This window comes from Parambassis ranga, chromosome 21, assembly GCF_900634625.1.
Source record: "Parambassis ranga chromosome 21, fParRan2.1, whole genome shotgun sequence".
Taxonomy (NCBI): Eukaryota; Metazoa; Chordata; class Actinopteri; family Ambassidae; genus Parambassis; species Parambassis ranga.
The window spans coordinates 797,345-821,356 of NC_041041.1; the positions used below are offsets into that span (position 1 = coordinate 797,345).

A 24,012-nucleotide genomic window follows, 5' to 3' on the forward strand; every position below is an offset into this window, starting at 1 on the left:
GCAGCTGGTACTTGGTGATCCTCTGGATGGGTTTGATGAGGAAGTCACTGATGCTCAGCCTGGACTGGATATCCTGCTGGATTCCCTGAAAACAAACAAAAGCACGGCATTTGTTCAAGTTTCTCCTTCATGCTTGGCAAGTTAAAAATAAAACAACACACACTGTTCACACACACACACACTGTTCACACACACACTGCACACACACACACACACTGTTCACACACACACACACTGTTCACACACACACTGCACACACACACACACACTGTTCACACACACACACACACACACACACACAGTTCACACACACACTGTTCACACACACACACTGCAAACACACACACACACACTGTTCACACACACACACACACACACACACTGCACACACACACACACACACTGTTCACACACACACACACTGTTCACACACACACACTGTTCACACACACACACTGCACACACACACACACTGTTCACACACACACTGCACACACACACACACACACTGTTCACACACACACACACACACACTGTTCACACACACACACTGTTCACACACACACTGCACACACACACACACTGTTCACACACACACTGCACACACACACACACTGTTCACACACACACACACACACAGCACACACAGTTCACACACACACTGCACACACACACACACACACACACACACACTGTTCACACACACACACACACACACACAGCACACACAGTTCACACACACACTGCACACACACACACACACACACACAGCACACACAGTTCACACACACACTGCACACACACACACACACACACACACAGACACTGTTCACACACACACTGCACACACACACACACACACACACACACACACACACACACACAGCAGCCATACATCAGCTCCAAACTTCACTTACATCAAAGTAGGAGTCGTATTCTGCCACGATGAACTCTGACTTCGGTTTATTCTGACAGTAAACCACGTACATGTGTAGTCTCCGCTCCTGTAACACACACACACACACACACACACACACACACTCTTCAGTATTGTGTCCGGCAGGGCAGGTCAAACACACCGAGGCTGTTTCACTCACGTGTTTGATGAAGAGCTCAGGGAGGTGTTCATGGTCCTCCAGACATTTTTCCAGCTCACCTACAAAGAAGCTGTCACACACAGACACACACACACAGACACACACACAGAGTTATGACCTCAGCAGCCAGCCCGCCTCTGAGCCTCCATCACAGGCTGTACTCACTCCCGGTGCCAGTCGTAGATCTGGTGGATGTTCCCGAACACGATCTTGTCCTTTCCCTTCATGTCGTCGGGGATGCCCTTCTCCTCCAGCTTCTTCATGAAGCCCTGCGGGTCAGAAAATCTGAGGGTGAGCTGGAGACCGAACAGACTTTCAGCTGAGTCTGATAAACCTCCAGCTGTCCTGCTTCACACACTCCAGGGAGAATGACCCTGATGACATGGACCCGTGTGCACAGGTCGAGGCTGTTCAGCTGAGGGACTCACCTCCACCACGGTGCCCAGGTCTTTGACGTAGTCCTTCTCAGTCTGAATGAGCTCGTTCAGGACAAACCTGAGCAGGACACAAAGACACCGTCAGCTGTGGTCTGAGGTCACGTGACCTGCGTGGTTATTCAGCGGCACTCACATGCGTCCTCTCATGGCTTTAGCTCTCTGCTCCAGCTCCGGGTTTCGTGGCTGAACGGGGGTGGTTTGTTCTGGGGGAGGAGGGGAGAAACCCGGGTACGCTCCAGGTTCCAGGGTCTGCAGACAGAGACAGTGATCAGAGGAGGACACGCTGAGGACATACAGAGGGACAGTGTGAAGGCAGCCAACCAGCTGACACTTCATGTCCAACAGGTCAGAACACACACACAGACACAGACACACACACACACTCACCATCTTAGTTTTAACCAGTTTTTCAATGGCGCTAACCAGCTCTGCAGCGCTGGGCACCTCAGAGGACGACTGCAGGGACGTTAGCAAGGACGAAGACTGAGAGAGGAAGAGGAGGAGGAGGAAGACAGAACAGCATGTTAGCAGGAAGGAAGGAAGGAAACATGATGAGGAAACAGCAGGATACAGAGCAGAGGAGACGCTGAGGACCAGCAGCCAAAGGAAGCATCCTCTAATCTAATCCTTAATCTGAACACAGCAGCAGATGGTCATCAATACATGAATGGGTGGCAGCTGTACATTCTAAAATTCCTAACCGGAGTCCAGCTTCAAACGTCTTTAATTTCGGCTGAAATGAAGAGGACGCCATGACGGACTGACCCCCGAGCAGCATGGGAGCGTCGGTCTGCTGCTACCTTGTCATCCTGAGCTGAAGGGTCCTTGATGATCTCCATGGGTGGAGGCAGAGGGGTGTGGGCCTCCTCGTCCTGCTCCTCCTCCCCGCCGCTCTGCATCCCCGAGGACGACTTGGACAGGATGTTACCGTCCTTACTGAGCACTCTCTGAAACAACACGTCAGGATATTGATGCCAGAGTCTGAATTCAGACAAACTGTGGTTAAATAACCTCAGAACAGCCGCCAGAGGCTCCGAACATCTGCACCCCCACCAGCAGACCAGCCCTGCTCACCTCATCGATGATGTCATCCTGCAGGGTGAGGTCAGGCTGACCCAGGTCGACGCTCTTCCTGCTCTCCTCTCTGCCTGTTCCTGTCAATCAAACAGTCAGCGCATCATTCAGGTGAAAACTGCAGCGAGGAATCAGAGCGGGTCGGACGTGAGAGGAGACACGCCGTGTCAGCAGCAGAGCTTAAACATAAGAACTAATGACTCACAGGTCACATGACACAAACCATGGAGCAGCTGATCTAAAGCCACATCATGGATCTACCGCTCTGACCGCAGGTAAAGGACCTGGAAGGACCGTCGGTGGTCTGTGGGTCAGAGCTCAGTCTGCTGTATTTACCCGTCTTCTTCTGTTTGTTGTTGGGGAGCTTCTTGACGGAGCTGTCGCGGCTGAGGCGGCGCACCGGGCTGGTCAGCCATTTCCTCAGGGTGTTTCCGGACCGCTTGGGACCTGGAGAGCTGGACTGCAGCGAGCTGAGGGACGGCTGGGGCTGCAGGTTTGCCACCGACTCGGTCTTCCCATCAGAGCTGCTGACGTGGTAGTTTTCTAAAAGACAGGAGACGATGAGTTAAAGCCCGAGTGAAAACATGCACAGACTGTGTGTGTGTGTCTGTGTGTGTGCGAGTGTGAGTCAGTCATGTGTTGGCAGCGTGGTGGATCAGCTGCGCTCACACAGCTGCCAGCGCTGTGCTGTGGTCTGCTCTGTGAGTGTCTCACAGGAAGGTTGAAGGTCAGGCAGATCTCAGGTGTCAGATTATGTGGGTTCAGGTTCAGGTTCAGGGTCTGAAGGATGTTAGAAAATATAGTTCTAACTTCTCCCTGGTCCTGAGTTCCTCCAGAAACAAAGAGTCCACTCCAACTAGATCCAGTACAAACATAAAGTCCTGTCCTCCTCAGCAGCCAGCAGGACGCCATGATGGAGTCACATGACCAACACTCAGAGAGTCTCTGACCTGCAGCTTCCTGCAGCTGATCTCTGTCTGAACACCTGAGTGATTCTGCACACACACTCTGACTGCAGACACACACTCTGACTGCAGACACACACACTCTGAAGGCTGTTCCATACTCCGCGAGACAAAGAGCGGAGAACGCGCTCCACGGGTGGTAAGAGATACAAAAAAAGGTCTTTTCCGCACTGAGGTACCATACTCCGCGAGACGTGTGTGTGCAGAACTCCTCATACGGCCCGCCCACTGCAGCGCACGCCGTGTATACTACAGGGAATTTCTTGCCACCGGGATCACCACTTTAACTATTCTGCACACGGCGTTTTGCCTTTGCAAATCTGTCCCGCAGGTAGCGCCACATTTTGCGACACACACTGCTTCCAGGAGTTGTTGGCCATCAGCGTGTCTTTGTAGGTCCTCAGCGATGTATTGTAGAGATGCTTGTATCTCCTCACTGCCTCAGCAAGCTGCTCCTCAAAAACATCCATTGTTGAATTAATTAAATCTGTTGAATCAGCGCTGTTTATACACCTACCTATATACCTGGAGAGGCTCTTGCGCTTCTCCACTTTCATCACGCCCACAATAAATTCCGACCAATCACAGCATGGTTGCCGCACGGCCTTGAAGACAAAGTTCAGCCCGGACCCTGTGCACAAGAGTGCGGAACAGCGGGCGGTCAGAGACAAAAAATGACGTCATTTTGTGGGCGTAACGTCTGCAGGGGGGAAAAATGTCTTTGTCTCGCGGAGTATGGATCCAGCTTGACTGCTCTCTGCCTGCAGACAGGATGGAGCTGACCAATCAGAGCACACTGACGGATCATGTGACTGACTGAGGTCACATGACTCCCACACGGCGCCCCTCCCACTCTCTGGGTTAGTGAGTGTGTATCAGTAGAGATAAGGTGGAGGTCAGACCTGACAGACTCACAACAGCAGGAAGTGACTCACAGACGTCAGGAGAACACACTTCATGTGGGTCAGAACTCCAAATTCAGTCATGTGTTGTTAGAGAGGGAGGCAGGTTAAAGGTCAGCTCCTCAGCTGTGTGTGTGTGTGTGTGCAGCAGAGCTGGTGTTAGTCACACACACACACACACACACACAGCTGAGTGATAAGGAGTCTGTGCTGCTACAAGCTCAACGATCATCAACATAGCCATCATCACATGACCAAAATACGGCACTGATGTCACGCGAGGCGACACAACAGACTACAACCAATCACAACGTGTGCTGTGCTGTGATGCCGACTGTTGAAAGAACCAAACAGGAAGCTGCAGATCCACTTCCTCTAAGTGTTTGGTGCCTGCATTGCTGCACCCAGCCTACGCTGGCCTGTACGTTCCATGAAGGGGTTAAACTCGTACGACAGACGTCCCACATCTGCCCCGTGATCCTGATGAGAACAGATGGTCATCCTCAGGCCTGACCCACTGCAGCCGACGTGACGCAGGCAGGTTTGAATCATGTTGGAATGTGACACACTTGTCGACAGCTTTTACAAGAACCAGGAAGTATCACGTTGCCATGGATACGCTGGGCGGCAGCACGCATGCTGGAGTTCAAAGAGTGAGTCTGTGTGATGTGAGTGTTCCTGTCACTAATGTGCTGATCAGAGCTGGACTTAACAACGTTATGTTGAGTCAAGTTAGCACCGCTGTGTGTTACACTGTGTGTGTGTGTGTGTGTGTGTGTGTACACCGCTCACTGTGGTGTTGCCCTGATGGCCAAAGTCAGGTGAGACCCAACAAGGAAACCATTGTTCTGCCACGGACAGAAAGACAGACTGTCTACTGTTACAAGGCCCATCACTCACTATCTTTAATCACACACAGAGACACACAGACACACACACACACAGACACACAGACACACACACACACACAGACACACACAGACACACACACAGAGACACACAGACACACACACAGACACACACAGACACACACACAGTCTGTAAACAGTAAAGAAGAACAAGGTTTTTTGTCTCTGATACACACATGGTTTCATTCTGTAATTACACTACACACACACACACACACTTTGCCTATGAATGGCTCTATTGATGGGACAGTGGACACACACACACACACACACACACACACAGGTCTCCTGGTTCAGTTCAGTGAGGAATCTGCACGTTAATGTCCTGTTTCACTGAACACAGGAGAGTAAGAGTGAGTGTGTGTGTGTGTCTGTGTGTGTGTGTGTGTGTGTCTCTGTGTGCATGTCTGTGTGTGTGTCTGTGTGTGTGTAAACTGCACTCGTCCTCCCGCCTGCTTTCTTCTCATCTTTTTTGTCAATGACAGGAAGAGACAGTAATCTGGGCAGATGACATTCCTCTCATACCTCGGCCTCTCTCCTACGCCACACACACACACACACACACACACACACACACACACACACACACACACACACACACACACTGCTGACAAGTCATAACTTCTGACTCAATATGAGTGTGTGCAATGTGACAATGTGACAACAAGGAACATGTGAGATCCTGTAAAGTGCTGAGACCACAGGATTCTGATAAACCTTCATACAGTCATGGAGACATGAGGAGGCGTCGGATGATGGTGACGTGAAGATGAGTTTGCAGAGGAAGATAGCACGGCTTTGATCGAGTCTTCAAAGAGCAGCAACAAAGCCTTCTCAGGCGGTTTGATCTGAGGACGTACAGCGAGGACCAATCATGATGCTCACATGAGTTTATAACACGTCAGACATTCTGGACCTCCGTCACCATCGTCCCTTCTGAGCCTTTTTTACCTCCACTGCGCCTGAAGCTGAGATGCAGGATGGGCTGTGTTGTCATGGCAACAAGACACATCCTACGATCAGAAGACGTGGCAGCCATGTCGGTGCAGCTGTGGCCTGCGATGTCCCCCTCCTCTGCCTCCTGGCAGTTCTTCAGCTGCCTTGTTAGCATCATTAGAAAAGCTAGCACACATACAGCTGATCAGAACAGCCGCTCACAGACTTCAGCTGCGTCTTGGTTAAGGATGCCGTCTGTGGACACGATACCAGCAGCAGCTCCGTCAGAAGAGCTCCAACATTTAGAATTGAAATGAAGGAACACAGAATCATCTGCTGAACGATGACATGCAGCAGCACACAGGTCCCTGTGTCTCACAGACCGCTCCGGAAACATGTTGGACAGCACAGAGACCGTGATGAAGACGTGCAGTCATCATCTCATCTGCACCTTGAAACGACCACAGCGTGCAGAGCGACCTGCCTCACAGAGGCTTCACTGAGGCGCCACAAGGAAACCTGTCGACACACAAAGCTGATGAAGCAGAGGAGCTGCTGTCCATTAGTTCTGAGTGTGAGGATCAGAGCGGCTTCCTGTCCATCTCCAGGTTTAATGGGTAAAAGGATGCAGGATCACTTTAGATGCTCAGCACTCACTGTGAAAGAGGAAGGAGTGCTGCCGCAGCAACAACAACAACAACGGCAACAGCAGCAACAGCAACAGCAACAACAACAACAACGACAACGACAACAACGACAACGGCAACAGCAGCGACAACAGCAGCGACAACAACAACAACAACGACAACAGCAGCGACAACAGCAACAACAACAACAACGGCAACAGCAGCAACAGCAACAGCAACAGCAACAACAACAACAACGACAACGACAACGACAACGACAACAGCAGCGACAACAGCAACAGCAACAACAACAACAACGACAACGGCAACGACAACAACAACGGCAACAGCAGCAACAACGACAACAGTAACGACAACACCAGCAACAATGACGACAACAACGACGACAGCAACAACAGCAACAACCTACAAGTTCAAACAAACAGTTCAAAGGTCCATCCATTGATCATTGTTGCAGCTTTAGAGCAGATCACGAGGATTCAGATAATAATAATAATATTGATCTTCATAGAACACCTGGCCTCATCACCCTTCATCAGACCGTATTAATGGACAGGAGCCAGAGACATGTCCACATACTTTCAGTCACATCGGTCCAGAGTGTGTTTGGACGTTTCTCACAGTGTTTACACCGAGTGTGTTTTATTCACACGACCCACTGTACACACTCTCCTGTTCTGCTCATCACTAGGTGTCCACCATGTTTCACTGCAGGGGATTAAAGTGAGCGCTTGATGCCTCGCGTGTTTGACTGACGGGTACAAACAGGTTCACAGTCTGAACAGAGAAACCAGCGGAACCAGTTCAGCCGCATGCCGACGCCTCCACACAGACACCAGCCAGAAGCTGTGAGGCTCGGCGACCAAAGTCCGCAGCCTGCCACACACACACACACACACACACACACAGCCGAGGTAACCTTTAGCCAGCTTCATGCTAACCTGCACACACACAGCCTAAAAACAAGCTCGCTCTGATTGGCTGAATCAAACTAGTTCTCATCACAGTGAATAACAATGTCAGTGGATTCTCCACCTGAACACTGGATTATAATCTCAGGTACACCTGGTTCCTCCATGACGGAGGCACAGCTGCACACAAACGCCGACATTCATCCATGTCAGGTCCTATGGACACACTGTGAAACAATATCCTGATGGCTTCACCTCTCTGAGCAGAAACCTCGGCCCCGTCCACAGTGGGACATTTATCCCGAGTCAGACTGCACACAACCACTGCAGGAATAAATAGGTTTGTGATTCAGCTGCTCCGCTGGATTCAGACAACAAACAAACCCTTCTGTTCCACTCTGGAGGGGAAAGCTGTTCATCAGAGCGCAACGAGACAACAAGACAACAGCACAGCCTGACAGCAGACTCCCAGAAAGGGGAAGTGAGCCTGAAACTTTCGATCCTTCCTTCTTCTGTCAAGACGTGTTTCTGAGCTTCGAGTCAGAGTCTGTGAGCAGGGACACAGGAACCATTACAGTCCTGAGCCCAGTACAGTCAGTGCACAGGCTGTGTCACAACCACACAGACAGACACACACACACACACACACACACACACACACACAGACACAGACACACACACACACACACACACACAGACACAGACACAGACACACAGACACACACACACACACACACACACACACAGACACAGACACAGACACACAGACAGACACACACACACACACACACACACAGACACAGACACACACACACACACACAGACACAGACACACACACACACACACAGACACACACAGACACACACACACAGACAGACACACACACAGAGACACACAGACACACACACACACACACACACAGACACACACAGACAGACACAGACACACACACACACACAGACACACACACACACACATACAGTCACACACACACACACACACACACACACACACACACACACACAGACACACACACAGACACAGACACACACACAGACACACATACAGTCACACACACAGACACACACACAGACACACACACAGACAGACACAGACACAGACACATACCGTCACACATACAGTCACACACACACACAGACAGACACACACACACACACAGAGAGACACACACACACACACACAGAGACACACACACACACACACACACACACAGACACACACACATACAGTCACACACACACAGTGAGCTGCAGGAAAACAGATTGCTCAATCTAACATCTGATTCAGAGAGCAGACAAAGCCTGAAACTGTCCTCTCACTGTCACAAAGCTTCCTGCTCCACAGCTCAGCTTCAAGTCACATCACTTCCCACTGAAGCCGCCGCACTTTGTACAACAACAGGACTCACACACACACACACACACACACACAGAGTCCCACCTGTGCCGTTGTAGCAGCAGCAGCAGCAGCAGCGGGTGAGGAACCATCCACAGCAACACCGGCCTCGCTTCATTCTTCCTCACACATCCTACTCTCCCTCACACACACACACCTCACTCTAATACTCAGTAACTGTCCGGTCAACAGAGTGTGTGTCTGTACGCCAAGAGCTTCAAATCCACACTGAGATTCAGCAAACAGAGGGAGCAAATGAGGGAGGCGGAGGAGAGGGAGGAGGAGCCTACACACACACACACACACAGGCGTGCACACACACACACACACACACTCCCTCAGATAAAGTTAGTTTCTCTCTCCCTCTCTCACACTTCAGTTCTCTGGAACACAAGTCACTGTTAATTGTGGAAACCACAGGCTCAGGTTCCACCTCTGTGTGTGTGTGACTGTGTGTGTGTGTGTGTGTGTCTGTGTGAAAAAGTTTTGACTTTGTAACGCACCCTGCTGCTGTTTGTGGTGTCCTCTCTCAGACTGTACACAGGACTCTAATGATAAAGTATCAATACAGTCGCTCAACACTAAATACACTGATAATCACAAACTATTGATTCATCATGACAGCAAATTGGACGTGCTGCTCTTCGATTACAACACATCAGCAGTGTGTAACCATGAACACCATGACTGATGAGAATCCAGTATTAACAGCCTCAGTCATCAATCAATAAACTGTTCACCTTACCATTACACAATGATCCTGTAATGATGCATGTCTGAAGGATGGCGGGGCACGTTTGTCCTGGCAGACCTGACCTACAACAAGCTGCTGAACACAGCCTCCCACCTGCATCACAGCCTCCGATATTACTGATTATTTATTGATTTATTTATTGATGATCAGCATATTGACTCCAGCACCTCGTGTACTTTACTGGATGTAAAACAAGTCCTGCTGCAGTGAGAGAGTCTGACATTAAAAGAGAGTCATGAACACATGCTCTGCTGCTGGAGGAGGGTGTGAACGTCTCCTCGCTCTGTGTGTGTGTGTGTGTGTGCACTGCAGCAGCAGGTAAGACAACACACACTCACGTAGCCCAGATAACAGGCTTCCAGCAGGGCTGTTTCCCTGCAGTGTCCCATTTTATTCTACAGCAAAGAAGGCTGACCTGCTGCAGCTACGCCTGCAAGCTAACATGCTAACTGTTAGCACCCAGTGTTAATCATTATCAGTGTTTTAACACCGAGAATCTCATAAGAAAGGTGCAGCACAAAGGAGGGAGACACACAGGCAGTGGCCACGTACTCTCAGGTCTTCATTTGTTCTGTAGAAGTTTTTAGAGTAAAATAATCTGGACGTTGCAGATTTTCTTCATTTGGAGGAGAATGAGGATTAAAGAGCTGCAGCTCTGAGACCAGCTCCACCGGCAGCTCAGTGAACTTAGTGTCTTCACAGTCCTCAGGAAGGACGAGGCCTACTTTACAGAGCAGTCACAAGACCCACACACACACACACACACACACTCTCTCTCTCTCTCTCTCTCTCTCTCTCACACACACACACACACGCTCTCTCTCTCTCTCTCACACACACACACACACGCTCTCTCTCTCTCTCACACACACACACACACACACTCTCTCTCTCTCTCTCTCTCTCTCTCTCTCTCTCTCTCTCTCTCTCTCTCTCACACACACTCTCTCTCTCTCTCTCTCTCTCTCTCTCACACACACACACAGGCTTGGAGGAGCTCGGCAGTTTAGATCCTCAGGATAATTAGTCATGACTCTGCCGGGTTAATTAACAGTTTAATCTCTTAATTAAACAACCAGCAGCTCACACAGTCACACTGTTTAACCCACGAATGAACCTGATGTGTTCATCTAGAAACATCTTTGTCACAGCTGAATCTTAACGAGCTTACAGAATGTAGATCTCTGAACAGGTCTATGAGCAGGTCTATGAGCAGGTCTATGAGCAGGTCTATGAGCAGGTCTCTGAACAGGTCTATGAGCAGGTCTATGAGCAGGTCTCTGAACAGGTCTCTGAACAGGTCTATGAGCAGGTCTATGACCTCTGAGCAGGTCTATGAGCAGGTCTATGACCTCTGAGCAGGTCTATGAGCAGGTCTATGAGCAGGTCTATGACCTCTGAGCAGGTCTATGAGCAGGTCTCTGAACAGGTCTATGAGCAGGTCTATGAGCAGGTCTCTGAGCAGGTCTATGAACAGGTCTATGAGCAGGTCTATGAGCAGGTCTCTGAGCAGGTCTATGAACAGGTCTATGAGCAGGTCTATGAGCAGGTCTATGACCTCTGAACAGGTCTATGAGCAGGTCTATGAGCAGGTCTATGAGCAGGTCTATGAGCAGGTCTCTGAGCAGGTCTATGAACAGGTCTATGAGCAGGTCTATGAACAGGTCTATGAGCAGGTCTATGAGCAGGTCTATGAGCAGGTCTATGAACAGGTCTATGAGCAGGTCTATGAGCAGGTCTATGACCTCTGAACAGGTCTATGAGCAGGTCTATGAACAGGTCTATGAGCAGGTCTATGAACAGGTCTATGAGCAGGTCTATGAGCAGGTCTACGACCTCTGAACAGGTCTATGAGCAGGTCTATGAACAGGTCTATGAGCAGCCCCCTGACCTCTGAGCAGGTCTCTGTGTCGTTGATGATGTCATGATGACATGTCAGCACTAAAACATTTCTGTCACATCAAACATTCACAGACTCTGAAGCCTTGCTGTAGTTTGTCCCTGCTCCACATGAACATACAGGACGTGTGTGTGTCTGTGTGTTTTTTCATGTGTAGCGGCTGCAGTTGTCTAAATTTGCATCACTCGACAGAAACACAAAGCTTCACTGTCATCTGTGGAAGCAGGAAGTACTGCGGCTGCAGCAGGCAAATCAGCTGATCTCACACTGTGTGTGTGTGTGTGACTACAGTCAGAGGACTCACACACACCTCTCCATGATGTGCAGAAACCTGCAGAACTATGTGTGTGTGTGTGTGTGTGGGAGGACAATAATGGTTACTGTGGTCAAAGTTTGGTGATAAGATGTGGGGAGGAGAGGCGCGTGTGTGTGTGTGTGAGTGAAGTCCATTAAGTTTTCAGATCCATTTTGTGGACGCTGTAAATCTCCCATAATGCACTGAGGTCAGTCTGAGGTATCCACTGATGGATGAACTGCTGCAGTGCTTCCTGTTCCACCTTCTAAGGAGCCTCTTACAACAAACGGAGAGAAACAGTGCCCTCTGCAGGACACACAGCAACACTCCCCCTGTTGACTGCAAGTACAGTCATTGTGGAATCTCCCATTGCATTGTGGGAGCAGCAGTAGTAGCAGTTAATACATGTACACACACACTGAGCTACATGAATGTGAAAGTCTCAATAAAATAATCATTAAATCTCCTCAGAGCCTCCACTGTCTGCTGAACTGCCACAGTTTTTATCAATGATTTAATTTCAGTGAGTACTGATCAACAATTATTGATTATGTGTGGGGTGGGTAGAGGCAGACAGGTGTCATCTACATTGTAATGTCCTCCTCTGGCCAACAGAGGGCCGCACAGATCAGCTCTGTGTGATTAAAGGTGAAATGTTTGTTCTGTCAGCAGACATTTAATCACTGAAATAATGGAAACATATGGCACAGTAGACCGATCAATAGATCCATAAAATAATCAAACACAATAAAACAGTTAAGATGGAGCTCATTAAAGTCATCACAGCTGCAGCAACTATAAACCTCAACATGTCGAGCAGCTGCGTCAACTGCTGGAAACTTCATTCACGTGTGTGTGTGTGTCTGTGTGCGTGCATGCGGCATTGTGTGTGTGTGTGTCTGTGTGTGCGGCATTGTGTGTGTGCGTGCATGCAGCATTGTGTGTGTGCAGCATTGTGTGTGTGTGTGTGTGTGTCTGTGTGTGTGCATGCGGCATTGTGTGTGTGTGTGTGCATGCGGCATTGTGTGTGTGTGTGTGCATGCAGCATCGTGTGTGTGTGTGCGGCATTGTGTGTGTGTGTGTGCATGCAGCATCGTGTGTGTGTGTGCGGCATTGTGTGTGTGCGCAGCATCGTGTGTGTGTGTGCAGCATCATGTGCGTGTGTGTGTGCAGCATCGTGTGTGTGTGTGCAGCATCGTGTGTGTGTGTGCGTTAAACAGACTCAGTTGGTGGTCCTACCTTTCCCTGAGCCGAAGAAGCAGTCCATCTCCACGCTGGAGCGTGAGTGGGACACGCAGAGGGTGGAGCTCGGGACCAGCCCCTCCTGAGGTGGACTGCGGTCGGTGGTTCGGACCAGACACCAGCCGGGCCGCTCGCTGGGCCGCTCCAGCAGCTCCACCGTCTGACCTGAGGAGAGGAGAGGACACACAGACGTCTCACAGTCTGAGGAGGACGGAGGACGGAGGACAGAGGGGCGGGCCTCACCTGTGCTGACGGACATCTCTGTGCTGCATCCTGCTGTGAAGTCCTGCAGGACCACCGTCAGCTCACAGCCGCCAGAGAGCTGTGGACACAGAGGAGACTTCATCAGACCTCACATCTCATTCACATCCTGTCTGCGGCGTGCAAACTAAAAACCACGTCCACACTCCGCCATTATCAGCATCACCATCAGCAGCCCCAGCAGGCCCGACGGTGTTTACACCACCAACAGGACGAGGACTGAACCAGGACCTGGGCTGAACTCAGCCTGCGGGCGACACACACGCACACACGCACAGCGGCTGAGTGAACTTTATGCTTCAGATTTAAATATAAATATGTCTCCTGCAGGAGGAACAGGACCGACCGGAGAGACGGTAAACACAAGGAAAGAGTGTCGACTAGTTACTTTATCAAAAAGATGATCAATCAGTCAGATGCTACTTGTAACACAAAGCACCAGGACAGAGGAACACCGTGTCCACCGTCCTCTGTCCACACACACACTAAGGACATTTAGAGACTTGAAGAGGACAGAAAAGAAAAATCTGATGAGTGACCAGGAGTGACCTGTGTGTGTGTGTGAGAGACAATGTGCTAAAAGTTAATGAGTGACAGGGAGGACGGAATCCACCATCTGAGCCATAAACAGCTCACACACACACACACACACACACACACACTCTGACATCAGTGCTGACCTTTGGCCCCATTAAAACAACACACACACACACAGCCACCACACAGACCTCACACACACACACACCGATGACAACACAAAGGTAGAGGTTCCTGAATAAAACACACACTCTTTCCTCTCCTGGTTGTTTTGGAAAATGTCAGTGAGAGTGTGTGAGTGTGTTGTGACACGCTAAAGGTCTTGTAGCAACAAGGAGCTGCTGCTATAAACGTACAGGTGAGGTGATACCTGACAGATGGCCACACACACACAGACACACACACAGTCACACAGACAGTCACACACAGACACACACACAGACACACACAGACAGGTGTTTTGTTCCAGCTGGAGGATCTCTGCTGTGATGGAGGATCTCTGCTGTGTGATGGAGGATCTCTGCTGTGTGATGGAGGATCTCTGCTGTGATGGAGGATCTCTGCTGTGATGGAGGATCTCTGCTGTGTGATGGAGGATCTCTGCTGTGTGATGGAGGATCTCTGCTGTGATGGAGGATCTCTGCTGTGTGATGGAGGATCTCTGCTGTGATGGAGGATCTCTGCTGTGATGGAGGATCTCTGCTGTGTGATGGAGGATCTCTGCTGTGTGATGGAGGATCTCTGCTGTGATGGAGGATCTCTGCTGTGTGATGGAGGATCTCTGCTGTGTGATGGAGGATCTCTGCTGTGATGGAGGATCTCTGCTGTGTGATGGAGGGTCTCTGCTGTGTGATGGAGGGTCTCTGCTGTGTGATGGAGGGTCTCTGCTGTGATGGAGGATCTCTGCTGTGATGGAGGGTCTCTGCTGTGATGGAGGATCTCTGCTGCAGGTGAGCAGACTGATTCAATCACATGTTTCCCTTTATGAGCCATAAAGTCTCCTGTAAGACACACACTCACTGCTCTGATGCTGCCAGATAACACTATTTTAACCTTTATCAATCTGAATCCAATCAGTTCACATGGTTAATCATTTATTTCTAATTCAGTTCAACTCTCTAACAATCCTCAGCCACGCTGACAAATACAACACAACACACACTGAAAGCACACAAAGGTGTGTTGTTATTTGGGAAGAAACAAACTTCAGCAGCAGCAGCAGCAGCAGCCGTCCTAAAGACCACCACCTAATCTGCCTGTGTGTGTGTGACTGTGTGTGTGTGTGTGTGTGTGTGTGTGGGTCATATGACCCTCTCTGTGCACTGAACACACACAGCAGCTTGTGATGGTCATATGTTGAAGCAGAGATACTCAGAACAAACGCTTCACCTCCTGCAGCACAGTGAGCGGAGCCTGCAGAGAGCTGCAGCTCTGTGGGACTGGATGTGGAGTGATGAGCAGCTCCACCAGCTCCACCAGCTCCACCAGCTCCATCAGCTCTCAGACCCAGATGGCTCCATCAGCTCTCAGACCCAGACGGCTCCATCAGCTCCATCAGCTCTCAGACCCAGACGGCTCCATCAGCTCTGAGACCCAGACGGCTCCATCAGCTCTGAGACCCAGACGGCTCCATCAGCGCCATCAGCTCTGAGACCCAGACGGCTCCATCAGCTCTCAGACCCAGACGGCTCCATCAGCTCTGAGACCCAAACAGCTCCACCACCAGCTCTGAGGACAAACCTCCTGCTGCACAAACTTCATATTTCTCCACCCAAAAACACTCAGCAGGTGTGAAGAATCACCAGAACACATCTTTACTGCCTCCAGGAGCTGGACTAACAAGGTGGAGACAGAGGGAGGACTTCCTGTGCGGCCGCCTCGCTGCTCGCTGTGATAAACAGCTCCTGGATCACACTCGCAGTGACTGGCATGAAAAACTGAAGACCTCCTGCATGTGTGTGTTGCAGACAACGTTAAACCAGTAAAGACGCGACGTGTTGACGGACGGCGGCACATCCAGGTCATCTGAACCATCACAGATGAACTCTGTTCACAGAACAGTCAGAAGGCAAAGAAGAAAATACACCAGGCTACATTCATCTAACAATCTGCCATTTCTGCGGTCATATGACTGCACACACACACACACACACACACACAGTGTGAGAGGAATATGAACACACACTGCAGACAGTGACACTTCATGCTGTGGAAAGAGTTCAGACCAACAGCCGACTCTCATATGAAACTCATTTCAGACACACACAGTGTGTTCAGCACAGACACACAGACACACACAGTGTGTGTACAGACGCTTCACTTTCAGCAGATACCACATATGACTTCTATTCATCACATCCAGCAGCTTGAAGACTGTGTGTGTGTGCCTGTGTGTGTGTGCCTGTGTGTGTGTGCCTGTGTGTGTGTGCCTGTGTGTGCGCACCTGTGTGTGCGTGCGTGTGTGTGTGACCTTCTCTGCTGAGGTCAGTGTCTCCACCCTCACTCAGGTCATTTTCAGGTGCAGCCTGTGTTGTTTCTACTGTCAACAAACAGCAGACATAATGGAAACACACAGCGGGGCCGACTCAGTGTCACAGACACACAACCGTCAGTGACCGCTGTTACATCACGAGATCAGCTGGGAGGTTAAACATGGCTGACTGCAGGAGCAGCCGTCTTTACAGCCCTCTAAACCTGCTTGTGTCAGGAGGAGCATGTGACCGGCCGTTAAAACACGACCTGGTAAAGGTGATGATCATTGGTCCTCAGGGTCACCTGACGCCTGACAAACAGGCTGTCCACAAACTTCTGGCCATGTTGTGATAGCAGGATGTCTCTAACTGTTGGTGGACAGCACAGGTGTCTTTTATCAGCTGCTCCATGCTAGCAGGGTCCTCATCTGTGATGTGATGTCTGATGGAGCCAACTTCTCCATCAGGTGGAGCTCACGCTGACTGTAGACACTCACTCTCCTCTGCTACACTCAGCGCTGCGTCCTGACTGGACGACTGATGGGCTGGAAGGAGACTGACATGAAGGCACCGTTTGAGACGGTGTGTGTGTGTCTGTGTGTGTCTGTGTGTGTGTGTATGTGTGCTTCACTTCAGCTGCTCACATCTCATTTATCCCGTCTCTCTGTGGCAGCTAATGGCCTGTTTCCTGTCTGCCCGACGCACACACCCTGTTTAACCATTAATCTCCTCCACTGCATGTGCGCACACACAAACTCACACACAAACACACACACACTCTGTGCAGTCCAGTGAAAGTCAACAGCACATCTGAATCAAACCACAGCAGAAGCACACAATGAAATGACAAACTTCACCTTCAGCTGTGAGTCTGAACACCTGCTGCAACCTTCACACAGACGTTGTGTGTCTGTTGTCAACACTTCCAACAAGTTTCTCCTTTAACTTGTGTGGTGTTTCTACTGACAGCAGAACACGATGCAGGTGGAAGAGAGCAGACACACACAGGCAGCACAGACTGAACCCTCTTACAGCAGAATACTAAGGACAGAGTGCTCACAGACACACACAGACACACACAGACACACACAGTGAGTGATGGTGCAGGTAAGCAGGTGCTGGAGGTCTGTACTCACTCTGCTGCTCTCTTTGAACAGTTTGAAGCTCATCCACTTTGGCATGTCGACCTCTCCTCGTCTGCCTCCGTCTGACGCTCGCTCTGTCTTTGACAACTCCCTCACTGCCACACTCTAACACGCCCTCTCTCTCCCTCCCTCTCTCTCTCTGAACAAACAACCTTAGCTTTGTGTTTGACGGGAATGCCACTCCGTGTGTGTGTGTGTGTGTGTGTGGGTCAGTGTGTTCATTTTTTTCCCCACTCCCTGGAAGCTACTGAGGCACTACCACTTCCACCGCCAGGACTACTGTGTGTGTGTGTGTGTGTGTGACACAGAAGTCATATGACCAGCAGATGGCTACTGTACGGCTTCAGTCTGAACCCGACACTGAATGCATTTCATTCATGAGAACAGACATGTGTAAACAATCGCTGGCAGTGTAGCGCTGCTGCAGCTGAAACACCGACCAAAGGAGGAACGTACGCCTCCGTCTTAGAAGACACCACAACTCCGACAGCTTCACAGGGTCCAGGTAGAACGAGGCGTTCCTCACATAAACATAAACCCAGCAACCTCCCTGATCTGTAAATAAGTATCAGACAGAGATATTTATGTATATATTACAGAGATGTTTGTCCTGACAGGCGGCCTCTGGTGGTTGTTTTGGGTAAATATTCTGCCACAGCAGAGGGGGGGGGCAGTGATGTGTTCTAAAAAGGAGTCACATTACTGTGAAGCATTAAATGTTGTGTTTGGACCAGAAACTGTAAACAAACATGGACGATGAGGTCAAACATCTGGATGGCCCCCTGCTGGCTGGCCGCGGTATAGCTCATCCTCCATGTTGGTGGATGGAGCACAGACCCACTGACATATCACAGCGGGGCAGGCCGGGAGGAGGCAGAAGCTGCGTCAGCGATGATGTGCTAACAAAGTAGCAGCAAATGTTAGCATCGGGTGTGTGAACAGATGTTTGCTGTGCTGCACATGAAGAAGAGGACCACGATGCTAAACGCTCCACTCCAGACGGCGCCCCGTGTCCTCCATTTTTATTTTTCCTCAGACAGCAGAATGTGAGCTCATAGACAGAAGGATGTTTGTCTGTTTCTGATTCAGTTCTGATATATAATCAACACTGTAAGGATCAGTGTGAGTGTGTTTCGGTCCATACTGCAGCACAGATCAGTCACCAACATGATAAACACATCATTCTCCATATGTCGCCCAGTTGTATGATCCGAGTATGAACACGTGTTTCTGAGCCATTCTTCCAGCCGGATGCGGACGCTGTGTGTGCTGTGACCCGGGAGCTGCTGGCAGAGGAGGACGCCGCCAAGTCGCCAGCCACTGGAACGCTGCTTTAAATAACAGGAGGACCACAGGCTGAACCACAGAAGACTCATTACACCAGGACCACGTCACAGAGGAGACATACTCCACAGCGGGGTGCTCCACCTCTGAGCTGACGGAGCTCACATGTTCTGACTGATCCGCCATGTTTACAGTCTGATTTATTCATGTTTACAGAGGACAGATTGTGAAACTATGGTTTCCAATGACATCCATCCACCCTGACATTCTGTCAGAGCTAAACAGTCTGTCTGCTCTGATTGAAGAGGCTGAGCTTCACCAAAACCCAGGTCACACACACGCACAGCAGGACGACCGTCACACACTGCAGTTCCTCCGGTGTCCACTGGAGGCTGGCTCCTCAGTCCTCACAGACCTCCATGTCCTTTACAGCACAAATACACATGTTTACAGCCGGCTACAGAGACCTCTCCTCCTAAAGATGTGTTCTCGGAGCGCCTGTTCTGCAGCTCTCTTGGACACATGGCCCGGGCAGAACTTTTTCTCTCAGTGCTGTGCGAGAACAATTCTCTGATTGGTCGGAATTTATTGTGGGCGTGATGAATGTGGAGAAGCTTCAGGTGCAGAACACACAGACAGGAGGAGGAAGCACAGCGACGATGGACAGTTTAGATGAGCAGCTGGCAAACAAGGAGAAACACGCACAGAGGAGAGCGTCTGTCCACAAGGTGGCGATAAAAGGAGGAGGAGCACGGGGGAGGACTGCAGGTGACGTCAAATTATTCTCCAATCTCCATGTGATCAAACCTTATGAACGGGAGAATAATTCATAAAAAACTACTGTGAATAAACTGACAAAATAAAGCACACACTGAACGACCTGCCACAAATAACCGGCTGGAAATCATCCACTACACCAGCAGCTTCAGGCCGAGGGAGGAAGTAAACAGAGGGAGACGAAGAGGGAAAAAGAAAGTGTGAAAAATAGAGACGTCGAGACAGAGCGACAGAGCGGGGCGTAACAAGAACAGCTCTGCAGAGACGGGACGTATAAAACCACCAGAAACAGTAGCTACACACACAGACACACACACACACACACACACACAGACACACACAGACACACACAGACACACACACCAGACTCAGACAGCCAGTGGAACATCTGACGATGCCAGCTCTGAGCTGTTATTATAGAGACAAAGGTCAGAACTGTGTTGGTTGGTTTAATGCAGAAAACTAAATAAACATCAAATCAAGAAGAAGAAATCACTCTGCAGCACGGCGACAAGAAGAAGAGTCACCAAAACCAACGACTGACCCGAAACCAGTCTACAACCAGCCAACACTCTGAGTCTGACACTCAGTCCACAGCTGGTCCAAATCCATGGTCCAAAGCAGCTTTGAAGCAGAAGCAGAGCTCACTAGAAACCAGTGGGGAACCTGAACTCATGTCCTTTCTAATAAATGTCATTTTTCCTGTTCCATGTTTCCTTCACAGACAGATATTAAACCCAAACTGCACCTTAAAAACATCAGGGGCCGTAGTCACAAAGCCTCTCAGCACTAAGAGTTTCTTAAGAATGAAGAATTCCCCTTATAATTCAAACTGAATCCTGGTAAAGATCCAAGTGATTCACCAAACATCTCAGCCCTTAAAGAGGCCTCACACCCTGTTCAGAGTAGAGGAGGACTTTAAGAGTTCCTTAAACAGAGAGGACAGAGAGGACAGAGAGGACAGAGAGGACAGAGAGGACAGCCGTCCTCCAGACTCTGCAGATCAGACGGAGCAGCATGATGTTTGTGGCCTCACCTTAGACTGAAGACACACCATCACTGTTCTCACTTAAACCAGGAGGTTTGCTGCTGTGTCCTCTCACCTCCATCTGCTCCAACCAGCGCCTGCATGTAACAGACAGCAGCCACAGAAAGCTGGTGACAGCCGAGCCAGGCGTCCACCTTAACTTCATCAGGCCCTCTGTGTTGGTGATCACATCATCACCTGAGACGGCAGCCTTCATGTCTCTGTCCGTTCTGTGCCGTTTATATTGTTAGGAACCTGTTCTCGTGTTCTTCTGTCAGCCAATCACATCTGAAACAATGTGTCACTTAGCAACAGGGTCAACCCCCCCTCCTCACTGAGATCAGCCTGCTCCTTCCTTCAGATAGCAGCTCTCTGAGGGGTTCTGAGAGTCTTGAACTACTCTGATCAGTGGTTCAACAAACACACCGTGTCCTCGCCTCAGCTCCAAAACACACACAGAACCTGTGTCTTGTAAGACAATGAGCTGCTGTAGTGCCGTAGGAACAAGCATCACAGCAGTACTGCCACATTTACACCACACTGAGACACGTAAAGAAAAGGAGTCGCTGCCACAGACATATGGAACGTTTTACCAAACCTCAGCGTAGAGATCAGAGCAGGCAGGACGCCTGAGAGCAGCGCTGCTGTGTCAGCAACATGAAATATGAAACACACTGAGCAGGAGGATCCATAAATAGCCGAGGAGAGTTTTCTAAATCCTCGAAACAATAAACCAGAGCGCAGCGACAACACACCCACACACACACACAGGCTGGAAACTTCATCATCCTGTGTTTTCATTGGACAGGCTGAGCCGGGCGTGCAGAAAGAAATCACACACATGCACACATACAGCAGGACTGACTACACACAACTGACAGACACACACACTGCACAGCTAAGATCTGTGTGTGTGAGGCTGACATTTAGAGGCAGGCTGGCGTGTAGGCGAGGGGTGGCACAGTGAAAAGGCCACAGTGTGTAACACAACAGTAGGAGGCCATGACCCACATCAGTGTGGGGCTGTGCGTGGGTGGCAGTGTGTGTGTGTGTGTGTTAGAGGGAATCTGATCAGAGCACTGAGTGAAGCTGACAAACCCCAAAACAACGGCTGCACCAAACTAAACTCAGGATGTGTCATCATTGTGACACAAAGACATCAACAGCTTGTTTTTACTTCAGTTTAAGGAATCGGCTTCTCGGACCTGCCGCCCGTTTCTCCTGCACAGGTGAACCACCAAAACAAAAGCTTCTGAACTTACTCTGATGTGAGCGGGCGGCCGGGCGGAGGCGGCGGCACGGCCGCCTGCACACAGCCTGAACAGGCTTTTCATCACTGCGCCTGTTCACATGGTGACAGCCCTGACTGCTGCTCACAGTTATGATTTGGAATGGATCCCACAGACGTTCTGTGAGCTGCTTCACAGCCCCTGCTGCTGCCCTTTGTGTCTGTGTGGGAAACCCTGTAGCGCTGAAGCAGCTGCGTGTCATCAGCTCGTCAGTGAGGGCGTGTCCTACCTTGTCGCTGTCTACAGTGTTCTGGGACGTCCTGGAGGCGATGGAGATGGTGTCTGGCTGGCTGCTGCCATCTCCCTGACTGTCTCCGTCGTCTCCTCCCTCCCTGCACACACAGTCACAGTGAATGTGTTGAAGGCCCTCGGGCCCTGGTCACACCTGGCACTGACAGACGGGGGTGTGTGTTTACCTCTTGGTGTTATTCCTGGGTTTGGTCAGTGCTGGTGTTTTGGGCAGATGCAGAGGCTCCTTCAGTGCCCCCTTCAGGTGAGTCATCCTCTCCTGGATCACCTCCCTGATGTTCTTGATCCACTCCTGTTTAGCCTCCATACTGGACGCCTGGAGGAGACAGCACACAGTTACTCTGTGACGCCTCATAACCCAGACGAACCTGAACCAGAGGACCGGAGGCCGGGGGACTCACTTTCAGCACCGTTTTGTTGTCAGAGGACGGGGTCCTTCCTGCCCACAGGGCAAACTTACAGGGGTCACCCTCTATGTGCTCCGTCACCCCCAACTCTGATGTCTGCAGGGAGGAGAGACACAGACACACACACAGGTAAACCCTCAGAGACACAGACACACACAGGTAAACCCTCAGAGACACAGACACACACAGGTAAACCCTCAGAGACACAGACACAGGTAAACCCTCAGAGACACAGACACAGGTAAACCCTCAGAGACACAGACACAGACACAGGTAAACCCTCAGAGACACAGACACAGACACAGGTAAACCCTCAGAGACACAGACACAGACACAGGTAAACCCTCAGAGACACAGACACACACAGGTAAACCCTCAGAGACACAGACACACACAGGTAAACCCTCAGAGACACAGACACAGGTAAACCCTCAGAGACACAGACACAGACACAGGTAAACCCTCAGAGACACAGACACAGACACAGGTAAACCCTCAGAGACACAGACACACACAGGTAAACCCTCAGAGACACAGACACACACAGGTAAACCCTCAGAGACACAGACACACACAGGTAAACCCTCAGAGACACAGACACAGGTAAACCCTCAGAGACACAGACACACACAGGTAAACCCTCAGAGACACAGACACACACAGGTAAACCCTCAGAGACACAGACACACACAGGTAAACCCTCAGAGACACAGACACAGACACAGGTAAACCCTCAGAGACACAGACACACACAGGTAAACCCTCAGAGACACAGACACACAGGTAAACCCTCAGAGACACAGACACACAGGTAAACCCTCACAGACACACACCAGTAGTCTGTTCTTGTACTGGTATTTGGTCCTTCCTGCTGAGTCTTTGATCTCTTTGCTGAAGACCAGGGAGAACTCAAACAGGAAGAGGTGTCGGTCCCGCCCCTTCCGGATCAGCGAGCGTGGGTCCCACACCTGGAAGCTGTCCTGCAGGATCAGCTCGCCCTGCACCTCCAGGTTCTCCTCAAAGCCTGAGGGAAAGGAGCAGTGAGAGTGAGCGTCCACCTCAAAGGGCAGCCGGTCTTCA

General features: G+C 50.4%; 1 protein-coding gene across 1 annotated transcript in view; it reads right to left on the reverse strand.

Moving 5' to 3' along the window:
* The window catches only part of LOC114426866 (kalirin-like), a 55,957-nt gene that overhangs the window by 11,816 nt on the left and 20,129 nt on the right, over nucleotides 1-24,012 (reverse strand). The window contains 16 exon segments of the mRNA XM_028394525.1: nucleotides 1-85; nucleotides 918-1,004; nucleotides 1,098-1,167; nucleotides 1,263-1,366; nucleotides 1,526-1,592; nucleotides 1,668-1,783; nucleotides 1,922-2,017; nucleotides 2,335-2,481; nucleotides 2,609-2,688; nucleotides 2,945-3,151; nucleotides 13,483-13,650; nucleotides 13,729-13,807; nucleotides 22,506-22,608; nucleotides 22,693-22,841; nucleotides 22,927-23,028; nucleotides 23,766-23,956. The exon segment at nucleotides 1-85 is cut by the window's left edge and continues 8 nt beyond it. Of these exon segments, the coding sequence (XP_028250326.1) occupies nucleotides 1-85; nucleotides 918-1,004; nucleotides 1,098-1,167; nucleotides 1,263-1,366; nucleotides 1,526-1,592; nucleotides 1,668-1,783; nucleotides 1,922-2,017; nucleotides 2,335-2,481; nucleotides 2,609-2,688; nucleotides 2,945-3,151; nucleotides 13,483-13,650; nucleotides 13,729-13,807; nucleotides 22,506-22,608; nucleotides 22,693-22,841; nucleotides 22,927-23,028; nucleotides 23,766-23,956 (1,851 nt within the window).